General features: G+C 34.7%; 1 protein-coding gene across 2 annotated transcripts in view; it reads right to left on the reverse strand.

Moving 5' to 3' along the window:
• The window catches only part of LOC125655972 (uncharacterized), a 43,829-nt gene that overhangs the window by 8,631 nt on the left and 18,719 nt on the right, over window positions 1-16,479 (reverse strand). For both annotated transcript variants that reach the window (XM_048886517.2, XM_048886519.2), the window contains 8 exons: window positions 15,676-15,749; window positions 9,716-9,911; window positions 6,954-7,169; window positions 6,268-6,543; window positions 5,532-5,846; window positions 1,175-1,351; window positions 602-813; window positions 284-443 (listed from right to left, as the gene is read on the reverse strand). In XM_048886517.2, the coding sequence (XP_048742474.1) occupies window positions 284-443; window positions 602-813; window positions 1,175-1,351; window positions 5,532-5,846; window positions 6,268-6,543; window positions 6,954-7,169; window positions 9,716-9,911; window positions 15,676-15,749 (1,626 nt within the window). The remainder of the gene's footprint in view (window positions 1-283; window positions 444-601; window positions 814-1,174; window positions 1,352-5,531; window positions 5,847-6,267; window positions 6,544-6,953; window positions 7,170-9,715; window positions 9,912-15,675; window positions 15,750-16,479) is intronic.

The raw sequence follows: 16,479 nt of genomic DNA on the forward strand, positions 1-16,479 counted from the left end.
CTATTGCCTAGTCAATTACAAAGGCTATTAATCAGAATCATTTGAATATTTCTAGCATTGCATATTGACACATACATGTACATAGTTTTACAATGTAGATCAAATAATCGTACTTTTTCCAAACAAGAGGACAAAATATGGTAGAATACCATCTGTATAAAAATATGTGTAAGATGGATGCAAGGTGTAATTTTATCTCTTTTTGTGACATATGCAAATCTCATTTGGCACATTATTTGTATTTCTGTTTACTATAAGAATATGTTTTGCAGCAACATCTTACGTTCACAGTTGCCATGCCACTGAAGATCTTCCAGGCATTCAAGATAGGTGGATGTCTTTTTGTTTCCAATGCAGGTGTAATTTCGCAGCGAAAATAAATTGGTGGATCCAGGCTCCACAGTGCCGAAGGTTATATTGGGTTCCCCACAGTAAGGTTCTAGCTATAATAAGAGTTCACAAAGCTACCGAATGATTCTACGTCATTCAATGCGATTAAATTACAATATTAGAATTTCAATCTTTTTATAACTAAATATACATAAGAGGATGTTTTTTTTCCCATACAAACCGTTATTACTGTACACACTCTTGAAATTACCTCACAAAGGTAATGTGACTTCTGGTCACATGACACATCTCTCCACCTGTAGTTAGGATCTAAATTCTGTGCTATACACCTGTTGCTGGCAATATTGCTTGGATATGAAACATCCCAGTATGTAAAAATTGCGATAGAATTGTTGATTTTCCATTCGTTGTTAAACTTTTGTCCAGAGATGAAGACAAATCCGACAGCGTTTATCCATTTTTCTGAAAAGACGTTCATGAATACATTACAGAACTCAACAAGAAAGAAATAATGCACAATGCTACATTTATAAGATGACAATTCCACGTGATTGTGTGTGGGCTGGAGTGGCTGGTATGGGGTTGATCTAAATCTGGATTTTTTTTTTATATATTTCAAAATGCAGAATTTTGTCATCAATATACAAAACATACATGTATGCACAAAACTATTTCACATAACAAACTGCATGATCCCTACGTCAAATATGTGCATGAAAGTACGCATGCGTACATGTATACGCCTTCATGTCTCTATGAACTGAAAAATATATTTTAAAAAACATCTACAATGCTTATGAATTACAGATAATGTAAGACTGACCACGAAACATCTTCTCTGCAAAGATCTGACGCTCTAGTGACGTAATTGGAAACAGAGTACCATTTAGTCTTTGACAGTCTAATTCCGCGTTCTCATACGTTCTCAGATATGAGTTCATAAGCTTCAGAACTTTGTGTAGCGTAGGTATGTAAACATAACCTCGTAAATTGGACTCTCCTGCAAATGGAAAGAACAAAATACCATTCTGAAATTTGAAGTTTTAATGATTTTAGACAATAATATACTGCATATTCAAACAAATTAAAGGTGAAGATAGCAAACAGTGATCAATCTCATTACTCCTATAAGCAATACAAAATGGAGAGTTGGGCAAACAGGATATATGCAAGGTGAAGATAACGAACAGTGATCAATCCCATAACTCCTATAAGCAATACAAAATAGATGGTTGGACAAACACGGACCCCTGGACACACCAGAGGTGGGATCAGGTGCCTAGGAGGAGTAAACATCCCCTGTTGACCGGTCACACCCGCCTGAGCCCTATATCCTGATCAGGTAAACGGAGTTACCCGCAGTCAAAATCAGTGTGCCAAGAACGTCTTAACAATCGGTATGAATCACGTCAGATACCATTTGACCCAATGATAGGTTGTATTGACGAATTAGATCGTAATAGGGACCATAGAATTTGTGAAATGCTGACTTCAATCGAGACTGTTGAAAGCCCTGTACCATCAACTTGTTTGTCAGTAGCTTACCTCGATTTAAAAACTTACTATAAGCAGAATATATATCTAATATTTTGAATTGACCTTAACTAATCTTAAATGTTTCTTGGATTATCTTTGAAATCCAAAGCGATGACAAAACTCATGAAATCGGTTATACAATTATGTAAAACGTATACGGTACCAATTTTGATGCACCAGATGCGCATTTCGACAAAGGTCTCTTCAGCGATGCTCAAGCCAAAATTTTGAAAATTCGAAATTACAATAAACTTGTAAGAGATAAAAGGAAAACCAAAGTGCCAAACACTGGAGTCGTATTCGTCCAAGGATCAGAGCTATGCTAAAAGAAAAACCAGAGTGTCAAAAACTGGAGCCAAATTGGTCCAAGGATCAGCGCTACGCTATATCATATATTGGTTCAACTATTACAGCAACCGAAGAGAAGTTTGACTCCTTTATGAAATGAGACGACAACGAACAGTAATCAATCTCATAACTTCTATAAGCAATACAAAGTAGGGAGTTGGGCAAACGCGCATCCCTAAATACACCAGAGGTGGGATCAGGTGTCTTGGAGGAGTAAATATCACCTGTCGACCGGTCACACACTCCGTGAGCCCTATATCTTGATCAGATTAACGGAGTTATCCAAAGTCAAAATTAGAGTGCCAAGAACGGCCTAACAATCGGTATGAAACACGTCAGACAGCATTTGAGACGATGAAAGCTTGTATTGACAAACTAGATCGTTATAACAACCACAGAATTTCAAAATGCTGACTTTAAACCAGACTGGTGAATCCCTTGCACCATCAACTTGTCTACCAGTAGACTGCCTCGATTAAAAATACTGAACATACACAGAACAAGCTCTTGCGTATCAAACCGGTTGAGGGGTATAAACACCATATGCAGGTAATAATGGAATATTGCTACATATATATGGGAAGTTACCGATGGAGAAGCTGAAATCACCCCGTTTGTCATCAAGTTGAGTTGTCAGTTTGTCATTAATATATATACTTTTATAACTTTCATTAAAATATCTATGTATGAATCAGAAGTGCATAACTCCGTGGTGTCTTTTATTTCAAGTTCACATGGATATATCGAATCGGCATATGAATGAAAATTATCAATGTTGATAGATAAAAAACATCATCGATATATCTTACTGTCGAATTAAAAGCCACAACAAGATAATTTTTCTTCTCAGGTAGACGTTTTTGAATAAATTCCGCTTAATAAGTATATAAAAATGAGATCAGCAAACAAAGGAGCACAATTCGTGCCCATAAAAAGTCCAACAGACAGTTGAAAGATATGTTCACCAAAGACTGCGAACATATTGTCAACGAGAAACTCCAGCATATGTATCATTTCAAATTCAGAATACTTCTGTATGGAATCAGAGTGGTGTGTAACAAAGTAATGTTTTTGGATGACTAATCAATAAATACGAATAGTTCCTTTGTCCATTTTTGTTGAAAAAGCAACTGTCTATGATGTCAAAAAGTCTAGTCTTTATTTTATCGCGAGAAATGCTCATGTAAAGTGTTGAAAAGTAATGCGTGTAGACGTTGTTGATTTGAGAAAAGTGTTCCGATTTCAAATTTACTATAAGTTCTTTAGAATTTTTTAGAATCCGTATTTGATTTACACCACTTCTGGCATATGTAGTCGCACAACACGTTTGAAGTTTCTCCTTCACAGCTGTTAATATTTTTGTGAGGAGCAAAGATAGGGTCTTGGTAGAAGACTTACCGGATCTTCCAGCAATGTATTTTTGTTTGTGAGGGATTTTATGAAGTTTGGGAATCTGGTATCGGTACGGTAACTCATATTCATCCGAACCATTGACTGGGATATTAAATGTATCTAGGCACCTGATCCTACTTTTCTTTGTGTCTATGGTTCCGTGTTTGTCCAACTACCTATTTTGCATTGCTTATGGGATTTATGAGTTTGATTACTGCTCGTTATATTCACCTTTCATCTACAATTGAGGCATGTTTTGAAAAATTTCATCTTTCGAAAAGATTTGGAATGTTGTGTTTTACACTGAAACAAATGTTGTTTTTCAAAACCCGATATGTGACCGTTTATTTTTAACTAAATGCATGTCTTTGTTGTGATATCTAATACTAACGGTGAGTACCTTACACTTGCAAGGTATTATTCCCCACATGCGTCATACAAAAATGTAAATACATAGTAGAACAAGTATACAGATGCGTGCAATATTATATAAATAATCCCTCCCTCAATTATAATGATATTAAAATTTCTGGGTTTTTCTTGAAGCATTACATGTAAAATTATTTGTAACATGTAAAGAAAAGAATCAAAGATTGAATTAAATCTTTTAAGATCTCACCGCGCCCATTTGGGGATTTATTTTTACTTAATTACTAGCTAATAACCCGCGCTTATACCGATATTTGATAACACAGTAGATGAATATGTGAATAGGTCTCAGCTAAAAGGAACAGTAGGGCACACCCCAAACTCAAACGGGGAAGTTCTAAGGGCGTTTCTACGACTATAAAACGATAATGACAAAAGAAATGCCCAAACGTTCTCCCAACAATATTTATGCTTAGGTTCCTTGTCCCCACACATTTGTATACAAGGTATCTGACCAGCCTTTATCACCCCTGAGCTCAAACTGGATTCATCTACTATTGTTCCAAGGTGTTACATGTAACTGCATTATGTATGAACAACGACAATCTTCTTTGATGTTGACTATACAAACGCTCAGTTCGAACGTGTGAATGGTGATTGGTTTTTAATACACAATGCAATGTTTCACTCAGTACATGTCGATCTACTCATAATATTACCCCAAGCATCCATTCTTTACTGACTTCTGTTCAGACCCGCTATCATCAATATGCATCGATTTTAAACATTTCATGGGTAGTTATCTTATGTATGTACATATTATGTCAGAATCCTCTAATTTTCTCGCATAGTATCATTTCATCATGTTACAGGGTAAATGCAGTGTTAAATAATTAAAATCATTACTGTAATCCCCCCACTATCATTTCAGCATGTCATTGTGTAAATGCAGTACGAATTAATTAGCCATCCTTTTTTGGGAAAACAGTATTTCATAGTATTCTACTTGTATCACAAGAAGACGTTTTTAAAGCTTGCTTCCTGATCTCTACATTGATTTTTACTGTATACATACAATATGTATATTATAATGATAGTCCATTCCAAATGAATAAAGTTCACCTCAGATACATATAATATGAGTTTAAGTAAACTGTACATATACCGAAAATGAAGAAAATCACATGACTTTTCTCATGCCAATTATTTTCATCATTTCCTTTCATTTCATATCAAGATTGATGTACTATCATTAAATCCATTATATAGTTTTCCTTATTTTTAGCTACTTCAATTTAACATTATTTTCTGGGTTTTTTTTATGCATTTACTGATTTTTTGCTTTTAGTTTGTTTTACATGTAAAGCGATTTAGGGTAATTGTGTGCATTAGATAAAGCGCTATATGAATTTACAATAATAACAGCAAAAGCCGATGATTGCGCATCCCCGACCAGCGATGTTCTTTTAAGGATTACGGAGATTACAGTTTAAAATATCTTCAAAAGAATATTACAAATGAGATACTTCCGTTACCTGCATCTATGTTGAGATAATGTTTGTATTCTTGGGTCGATATCAAGTTGGTTGTTACACAATTATACTCCGAGTAGTCCAAAATAGTGACTGTGGATGTAGAAAACCGTGCAATGAACACAGTGACGTTGCTGAACGTTTCGTTTGTTCCCATTTCCACAAGTATCTCGGGAGTTGGGTCACTTTCACGTTTTCTTTCTAGTCTGTAATAGATTATGTTTGGCAAGGGTGGATCAAATAATTCACACACGATTCCCATGGATATCCCAAGAGTGACCGCCGAGGAATTTATCTTCAACGTAGTTATTGGATCGCCTGTAAGAGTGTTTAATATCATTTGCATAGGAAAGAATAAAAAACAAAATTTTAATCTCAAAATCAAAGATTTACTTGCATAGCTATTATGAATTCATCATCAACTAAAATTTTAACAGATTTCAAACACATCAAGGAAATATATTTTTTATGGGTGAATCGATCTTTATTATCTCCTCCCTACCATGCATTATATATATACCATTCAGAGATACAACCGTATCTCATCGAAATTCCATAAATCAAATGTATGAATAACTCAAATATGAATAAATCAAATATATGAATAAATCAAATATATGAATAAATCAAATTCATGTAAATGGATGTAAATGTGCACTGCATACTTGTATTGTTAATGTCACTATATTCAAAACACCAAATTTAATCGGAAAATAAAACATAAACACGCAAGACATACTTCCTGAAACATCCAAATAGAAATCGTCATTAGCTGTGCCGTAGCCGTGAGTGCGAACACGAATCTTGTAGTTTCCTCTATCACTAAAAGTTGAATTCGGAATAGTGAGTGTTGGGAGAGGCAGTGATCCCACCGTATATCGGGGATCGTTTAGAATAGCACCGTCCTTCTTCCACTCGAAGTACGTCACATTTATTAAGGGGTGCCACGTGACATTTACAAAAAATGTCCCCGTTTCTCCAAATATCACTTGTGTATCCTCTCCTTGGATGTTAACTGTGAATGACAGATAATTGTGTCGTGAGCGATTTATATGGTTCCGTTAATTTATTGGAGTTGATACGACACTATTTTAATTGTAAAACAAATGCAAATGCAGAGATAATATTGTACCTTTAAATTTCGTAACATACTGTCAACCAACTTTTATTCACGGTTACTTTATTTCGCGATTCACATGTGGTAAACCGGTTTGCCACGAGTAATTCTAATGATCGAGCCTTTTTGGAGCCTAAGGCAGACATTCAAGGACTGGTTTGGGACGAGAAATATTTGCAACGATGAGCTTCTAGCGAATCTCGCGAAATTTTCAAGTACGCGAATTAAAGTTGGTTTACAGTAATAAATTTACTCTTTTTTATTCATTAAAGTTTGATTATTTTACATTAAATATTCACACGTCTTACCACAATCCGGTACATCACAATCCCTGACGTCACCACTAAAAGTAACGCAGGATATTTGTGGCGCATTAGAATTTAAATTCCGGCAGAAATTATGATGATCCGTGAGATACGTGAACCGTGTATCCTTCCAGTTTTTACAACCGCCACCAAAACTTACGTTCAGCTTCCCTCGGTAGTACGAACCTTTCCAATCCTTAGGAGGACGACATTCTATAACTAAACATGATCAGGGTAAGTGTTTCTCCAATGGATAATGGATGAGCGGTATAAATACTATATTTCTTAGATCAGTTGATGTATGGAATTATTGTCAGGTTTTTTTTTAATTTTTTTATTTTTGCAAATGGAAGTAATTTTGGATTTTTCAAAAAATTCTTTTTCAAAGCACCATTGTAAATCAGATATAAATGTATCTGGTCGAAGATTAGATAGGATACCTAAATTAGACGGTGTAAGCACAATTTTACTTTGTATTCCAATTCATTCATACATACTCAATCTACCAGAACTATGATTCATTCACTATAGCAAATTTTGCTCACCAACTGCTTAAATTCACATGTAAAATATCTGTGAATAAAATGCATTTCTTGGGCAGTACGGTGTATAAAGGAAAGTAAGAGACAACACATTCTAGATTTGAAAATGTACATCAAACCTACAAATTGGAACGAAAACATGCACATAATCCTTCAGTTTATAAGGGATTTATAAAAGGTGAAACTATTTGCCATATGAGAAACACAAGTGATGAAGATGAACTTCAAGATAGCAATTGCTAGAAATTACTGGTAAATTATCTTAGAATGTAAATTACTATCCGCTCTACGGAAAGATGTTTGGGCTCCTAGATATCGTCATGTACCAAATACACTGAAATGTAGAGAGTTAATGACAAATGAAATTTTAAAACCTTTTAAAAAACTATGTATATCCATAAGTTAGTCTGACGTCCTTCCTATCATGTTTATATATTAAAATATATGCATTATGCCCTCCACCTTTATTTTGTGTTAATGCATATACATGTGTATGTATTACTTGTATCTTTGGCAATGTTGTTTAAATACTAACTTATATATTTATGTACCTCGTGTACCATTGTATGAATGGTTTAAGTGAATAAATTAATTGAATTGAAGAAGTTCTTAAACAATTCAAAACAAACCCTCTAAAAGGGGGCTATAGTGATAATGAAATCAGCACTAGTGGTATTTGATAACTACGATCGAGCCACCTCTGTTATCAGGTGTAAATTAAAGCAAAACACGGGGTATATCCCTTGTTTTTATCACCAAATACAACCCATAAAGCAAAGGCTTTTAAATTACTGACACATCCTCCAGAGAGACAAAGAAGTTTTCTCTGTTTTACATTGTACCTATAGTGTGGTTCATACCAACGCAATAAAAAATTAGGGGATATGCTCATAATAATCAAACTGCATGATAATTGTGAAGTGCAAATAGATTTCCGATGAGACAGATTTAAATGCAGCGAAAATTCAATCTATCTTTCAATGAAATCAATTAGTTCAATATTATAACCTCGTATCACATTGCCGAAACACTTACATGTAATTAGTGTAGAGTCAAGTGATTGTTGAGGTACGTGGCTGATGGGAGCCATATATTTTCTTACTAGATTTATGGGGGGTAGTGTTAAAGTAATTTTGGGAAATCCTGTAATCCGATACACGAGATCTGGGACCTTTCAGCGAACATAGTAGATAAACGTGTAGTGAATGGATAAATTGGCTATTTTGTAATGTCATTAGATTGCTGTAAAACTCCATTGGCGATTATGAAATCGCGGTAAATCAAAAAATTAGGAGCCATGTTTCCTTCCTTGTTAAGATCTACTAACATGCACATTTTTTTTTCAAAACTGTTCTTAATTTCGTTTTTTATTTAATTATTTCGTTTTAACTTAGTTTTCCTTTTTTTTTTTTTTGAAAATCATTTCCTTTCTATTTCTATTTATTAATATCGTTATTTATTTTAAAAAATCGTTTTTTTTTAAATTTAGTTTTGGTTTGCACTAATGGGCTTCCGTACATAGTAGTGTAACCGGAACCAGTCTGTTTGTATACACACATTGCTCCCTACCTATATCGAACTCTGCAGGGCCATCACAAACTTATAATCATTTGTTTTAGAATGTCACTAAATTAAATTCAATTCCACATATCTTCATAGGTCTATGGATTTAATACAAGCAGAGCACATTGCATATACAAAATATTATAAATACTATGAATGGTTCAAGATATTTGTCAACCCATGTTCGTGTATTCTTGAACTATATCCCTTATGAGACCAGAATTCTTGAATTAAAACACCAGTGTAAGAGTTAATTTACAATTCATTAACAGATCAAAAGTTATGTGTAATATAGGAATAACAACTGTGAACTTAGAAAAACTTAACAAGTGGGAATAACGAAGAATAACCTGAGAATAAGGGAAGGAGTAGACCAATTTTAAAAACGTGGATAAATTAGTGTTCTGTGATAATGACACGTGTATTTAAGCGTCCTGAAACATGAAAAAATGTATAAAGAGAAATCATAGATCGGAGAGAAATATTTATTCGTGGTTTGAAAATCCTCAATTGTTTACATGTAGATTATAGTTCAATATCCTTGACCCAGGCGCCTAGGTATTTGTTCTTTAATAGTAAATTCGAACCCAATCAATATAATTGCCTTTGATCAATTAAGGAAAACTTATACATTGTTTATAGGAAATAGGGAAAATTTACCATTGTAACAGTCCTCAGTCTTTTCAAAATAATCACACTGGATGCCATTTTGTCTTGACCAATACATGTTGTTCGTCCATCTGTCGCTGTCATAAAGCCTGCACGTATAGTTATTTTGGTTGTAGTCCATTCCCAAACAAGCAGCCTCGTTGATACAGGATTGGATACAATCTGACAGGATATAGTTACTTATAACCTGTAATTTATAGAAACATCACAAGGTTTCCCCATGCAGTACTGTACATATATTTTGAAATTAGCATCTGTTGGTTTAAGCTCTTGACCTATGGTGAACGTTTATCGTTGGAGTTTTGAAACCGTAGATTCAGACTATGTCATTAATTTTACAAACACATATCTGTGTCAGCACATGGAAACGATAACATAATTGATGATGATTATGATAATAATGATGATGATGATGGTTATTATAACCATGTAATATGATGATGTGATAATGATGATGATAATGTAATGATGATACAGGTACTGATAATAATAATAATGTAATATGCATATTAAAGTTATCAAGAATCGGTTTGCTGTTGCGAAAAATACACAGCAGGTAGATGGATATCGACATGCATGCAAAAGATCAAAACACCTGCTAAAAGGCCTCAGGGGTGTGACAGGAATCATCTATATCATCAAAGAATAGACAGCAAGCTTCATGTAATTATCTCACAGCATAATTCAAAACAAAGATGATCACCGTTTGTTATATTTACATGGAAACAAAGTGGGAGAGGATGAATGGACAGAACCTGTTGCTCAACCTTCGTAACGTATTTTTGTAAATAATATTGTCGTCATGATGATCTGGTTTGCCATTGCAACCTATCATTGGGTCAAATGCTGTCATGTTTCATATCAATTGTTAGGCCATTCTTGACACTGCTTTTGACAAAAGATTCTCCGTTTACCTGATCAAGACATAGGGCTCACAGTTGGTGTGACCGGTCTACAAGGGATGCTTACTCTTCGTAGTCACCTGATCTCACCTCTGGTTTGTGCAGGGGCCGTGATTGCCAAAATCTTTATTTTGTATTCCTTGTGGGAGTTACGAGATTGATCAATGTTCGTTATCTTCACCTTTTATACTATATTGAAAATCATTTTATCTCGCCATGCGATGATGCCCATGGAAAAAGTGAAGATAGAGAACAATATAAAGAATACAAAATTAAGAGAAGGGCAAACACAGACCCTGATGTACCAAAGATGAGTTCATGTGCGGATCTCCTGTTGACCGGTCACATTCGCAATGTGTCATATATCTCGAACATGTAACTGAGTTACCAGCCTCTTCGCTTAAAAAACCTATCATCCATTGACAATATGGCAATGGAGATAATTTCTACACAGATGTATTTTTTTTTTTTTAATTTTGACATGCTTTGTTTCCTTCCGAATACATAGGAAAAGATCAATATTGATAGTCAAAAGCATAGAAACAACGACTTAACAACTGGTTTGAAGCATGTCAGACAGGTTTCATTTGAAAACTAGATCGTTATAACGACAGAATTTGCTAAATGCTGACTTTGGATGGGACAATTTAAACTCCTGTAACAACAATGTATTCGTCAGTAGCCTCTTCGCTTAAAAATCTCTCATCCATCGACAATATGGCATTGGAGATAATTTATACACAGATTTTTTTTTTTTTAAATTTTGACATGTTTGTTTCCTTCCGAATACATAGAAAAAGATCAATATTAATAGTATATCGTTGTTTTCTAATTATGACGTTATAAAGTCAATGCATTTCCCCTCGTTTTAACAATCTAGTTCGTCAATGCAACCTATCATTGGGTCAAATGCTGTGTGACGTGTTTCATACCGATTGTTAGGCCTTTCTTGGCACACTGATTTTGACTAAGGATAACTCCGTTTACCTGATCAGGATATAGGGCTCACGGCGGGTGGGACCGGTCGACAGGGGATGCTTACTCCTCCTAGGCACCTGATCCCACCTCTGGTGCTTCCAGGGGTCCGTGTTTGCTCAACTATCTATTTTGAATTGATTTTAGGAGTTATGAGATTAATCACTGTTCGTTATCTTCACCTTACTTTTGGACAAGGTTTTAGATTTCAGACAGAGATGTGCCTCACGTTAGTTCCATATTGAAATTTTACATGAATAAAAGGCAAAAATAACGAAAAGTGAGCAATTTCATAAATCCAATAAGGAATACAATATAAAGAGTTGGGCAAACACAGACCCCTGGACAACACAGAGGTGAGATCAAGTCCCTAAGGAGGAATAAACATCCCTTGTCGACCGGACAAATCCGCCGTGAGTACTATGTCTTGACCAGGTAAACAGAGTAGTCCGTATTCAAAATCAGTGTGCGAAAAACCGGCCTAACAATCGGTATGAAACATGTCAAACAGCATTCGACGTAATGATGGGTTATATGGGCAAACTAAATCATCATTACGACTATAGAATTTACGAAATTCTTATTTGAAACAACACTGTTAAGATCTCTGTAATATCAAGTAGTTTGTCAGTAGCCTGCCTCCATTTAAAAACTGATCATACGCAGAACAAGCTCTTATGTATCGAATCAGTTGAGAGATATAAACACCACATGTAGGTGATAATGGAATATTGTTACAGATATATGGGAAGTTGACGATAGAGAAGCTAAAATAATCTCGTTTGGCATACAGCTGAGTTGTCAGTTTGCCGTTAATGTCTTCTTTCAATGAAATATCTAAGTATGAAGCAGAAGTTGACGACTCTGGAGTGTCTTTGATTTTGAGCTCACCGGGATATATTGAATCGACATATGAATGAACGTTATGATTGTTAATAGACAAAACGTCGTCGATATATCTAAATGTCGAATTGAAGGCCACACCAAGAGATTTTTTCTACTCACGTAGACGTTTTTGAATAAACTCTGCTTCATAAAAATATAAAAACAGGTCAGCTAACAAACAAACAAACACAATTAGTGTCCATGGGAATTCCAACAGACTGTTAGAAAACCTGATAACTAAAGACCACGAAGATATTGTCAATTAGGAACTCTAGCATATCTTTTTTTCACTTCAGAATACTTGTGCGTAGAATCAGAGTGGTGTTTGAGAAAGTAATATTTTGGATGACAGATCAATAGATATGAATATTTGCCTTTTCCATTTTTGTTGAAGAAGCAACTTTATATGATGTCAAAAAGTTTAGTCTTTAATTTATCTTGAGCAATGGTCGTGTAAGATGTTGAACAGGCGTACGTTTTTATGTTGTGAATTTGAGAAAGGTTTTGCAATTTCAAATTTACAAAAACTTCTTCAGAAGTTTTTAGATTCTATATTTGATTTACACCACTTCTGGCAAATGTTGTGGCACAGTACCGTTGAAGTTTCAACTTCAAAACTGTTAATATTTTCGTGACGAACAAAGATCCAGCAATGTATGAATTTCACGTGAACATATTTGCTCAAAGTTACGTACAAAAATCACATGAAGCCTCGTGTGAATATCACATGAACATTTTACATGAACCAAAGACGAAGATCATGAACAGTGATCAAGTATTTATGCAAATATTATCACATATATCTTCGAAGTCTTTGGTGATCGGGTCTTTCAACAATATGTTGGAATTCCCATGGACACGAGTTGTGCTCCTTTGTTAGCTGACCTGTTTTAATTTTGAAGCAGATTATTTAAAATATCGTCTACGTGAGAATACGAAATAGTTTGTTGTGGCCTTCAGTTCGACATATAAATCTATCGACGTTTTGTCTATTAACAATTATAATTTTCATTCATTTGTCGTTTCGATATTTAGGAAATGAACGTCACTTTTGAGCTGTTCATGGTCAGTATGAATGGATTTGGATTTGCGGCAAATTCTGTGAATCGCGTTAGCGATTCACAGAGAATTTGCCTCAAATCCAAATCCGTTCAAATTGACCATGAACAGCTCAAAAGTGATGTTCATTTCTTATATTTATATTCATTTACTAAAACACCGTTTGTTTACATTGCTTCTATTTTGTTGCATAAAACGAACTCCTAGACTCTGTCACAGTAGTTATTGTGACGTACGTCAACACATAGACATGTCGTCACATTTCGTCTCACCCTGCCTTTTATCAACACTGTATTTTGGAGGTAGGATACCGCAAGATTGGGATGATAATCCACGTAAGTTTACAATGTTAATCCAAAGGTGTTACTTGCGAGATCTTTGTAACACATGTTGTATTTTTCAGTCGCGTGCTTTAAGATAGTTCATAATTCGTTCATAGTCCATGTGAACGTATTGTGTCGCGCGCTGAAATTGGTTGGTTCATAGAGGAAAATGCGATTTGTAATATAAATATATCCCTGTAAAATCCAAATAAAAGACACCAAAGAATTGTCCACTTCTGCTTCATACTTAGACATTTCATTAAAGGTATACAATAACGGCAAACTAACATCTCAGCTTTATGACAAAATGGAGGATTTCAGCTTCCATTATCCCCTGCTTATGGTGTTTATATCTCTAAACTGATTCCATACGCAAGAGGTTGTTATGCGTATGGTCAGTTTTTAATTCGAAGCAGGCTACTGACAACTAAGTTGATGGTGTTGGGGTTTCAGCTGTCTCGTTTAAAGTCGGCATTTCGAAAATTTTATGGTCGTTATAACGATCTAATTTGCCACTCCAACCGGTCATTGGGTGAAGTGCTGTCTGACGTGTTTCATACCGAATGTTAGTCCGTTCTTGGCACACTGATTTTGACTCCGGGTAAACCCGTTTACCTGATCAAGACATAGGGTTCACGGCGCATGTGACAAGTCAACAGGTGATGCTTACTCCTCCTAGGCACCTGATACCACCTCTGGCATATCCAGGGGTCCATTTTCTCCAACTTTCTATTTTGTATTGCTTATAGACGTTGTGAGAATGATCATTGTTCGTTATTGTCACCTTTTATAGATGTTATATGAAAAACTATTCACATTGGATGATTCACACAAAGTTCCTTCGAGGAATAATTCTCGTGTAAATTAAGATAAATATTGATGTTGAATTCACATTAACACGCCATCGTTAGTGTAAAAATAAATAATGACATTAAGCATTTTATGTACAGATACAATATGGATCTTATACTACGTTAATAATGTTGACAATCAATATTCATATCATTTAATGTAATCTAGTCCAGTCAGAAAACGGTTGGCTTACAATACGTATGCATTAATCATTTGTAGGCTTGCATATGATCCACGTGGGTAATTGGGCAGTAAAGTTGAGAAAAAAGTAACGTCGTATTAAACTGTTTTCAATCAGGAACGCGGATTAATTATGAAAATCATAATTGTTTTTAGAAGGACTTGCTCAAGAATATATCCATTGAATTTGAGTGCAAGCTTTTGAAAAATGCATCGGTTGTAGACGAATAAATGCAATAAACTGGAATCTGGAAACTGCGTTTCCTACATTTCCGAATATATTCAATATAAACAAAACATATGCTAGCAATGTTTCATCGCTTTTGAAAGTGGGAGTAGGCCGGGGGAGGGGGGAATTCTGTCCAAATATTTACTACTCCACTGTCTTTTAATATTGCATTAAAAAGTGGTATCTATGTCACAAATTGCAAACTCGCAGCGATTGTCAAATCTGTATACAAACATACATATCGTTGACTGTGTTCACATTTGTTTCGAGTGATGCTTTGAGATAATACATGAAGCATGGAAAGCATTGCTCGTAGTTTTACGGGACATATAAGGTGTAATTAACCATATTATCGTGAAACTGTTTATATTAAATCCATTCTTACGCATTTTTCATTTGAAGATGTTACAACATTTACAAGAGGTATATCTACTTGGATGATTGTACACTCTAAACCCACAACTACTCAATTTAGAAAATAACATTGGTATTCTTTCTAAGTAACTCCAAAATTTGTAAGAAATCAATACCATAAATTCAACTTACTTGAATTACATTCCCCGTTCCCATAGTTTCTGCCAACTGCTTTTCCATGGAACAGTTAGTATTAGTAAGCATGTCTAAAAATATAATATAATTATTGATATTTTTGCAATCAATACAGTGCTTAGCTACATGTATCTGACAATTAATATAATCGTACTCACTGAGATCGGGTCTGGCCTGAAGGTTTCAAAATTTTTTAAGTATGTTTTCATACTCAAACTCAAATTCCTTGCTCTATATCGTACTCATACTTAAAGGTGAAGGTTATAAACTTTTATAGATTCATTCCCATTCTAAAATGGAGTACATGCTCAAGATTTTTCGAGTATGCTTCGGAGCTTGCTCAGAGTTGTACACAAAACAAACATAGCTGAGTTTAAGTATGAGTAGGGTAAAAGTTTTATAACAGCAGGCCTGAGGGTGAGGTCAATATTGTATTTCAGGGTACATAAATCATCGTACATCTATTGATCGCGAAATTGTCACTACTTAGTAAGTGATAGGATAGAACATGATTGAATAAAACATAAGAATCCGGCTACTGAAGCTTACTAAATGTTGCTGGAATACAAGACCCAATAGGTTATTAAAGACACTAATTTTTTCTTCACGATAGAAAACTTATAAGCAATGGTATCAGTTTGGGAAGTCCCTATTAAATTTTTGTTCCATATTTTAAAATTAGATAACACCAGTATATATATATATATATATATATATATATATATATATATATATATATATATATATATACAGTCAAACCTGTATTAAGAGACCGTCCAACGGAGAATGGAAAAAAGGTCA

Source organism: Ostrea edulis, chromosome 7 (assembly GCF_947568905.1).
Source record: "Ostrea edulis chromosome 7, xbOstEdul1.1, whole genome shotgun sequence".
Lineage (NCBI taxonomy): Eukaryota > Metazoa > Mollusca > Bivalvia > Ostreida > Ostreidae > Ostrea > Ostrea edulis.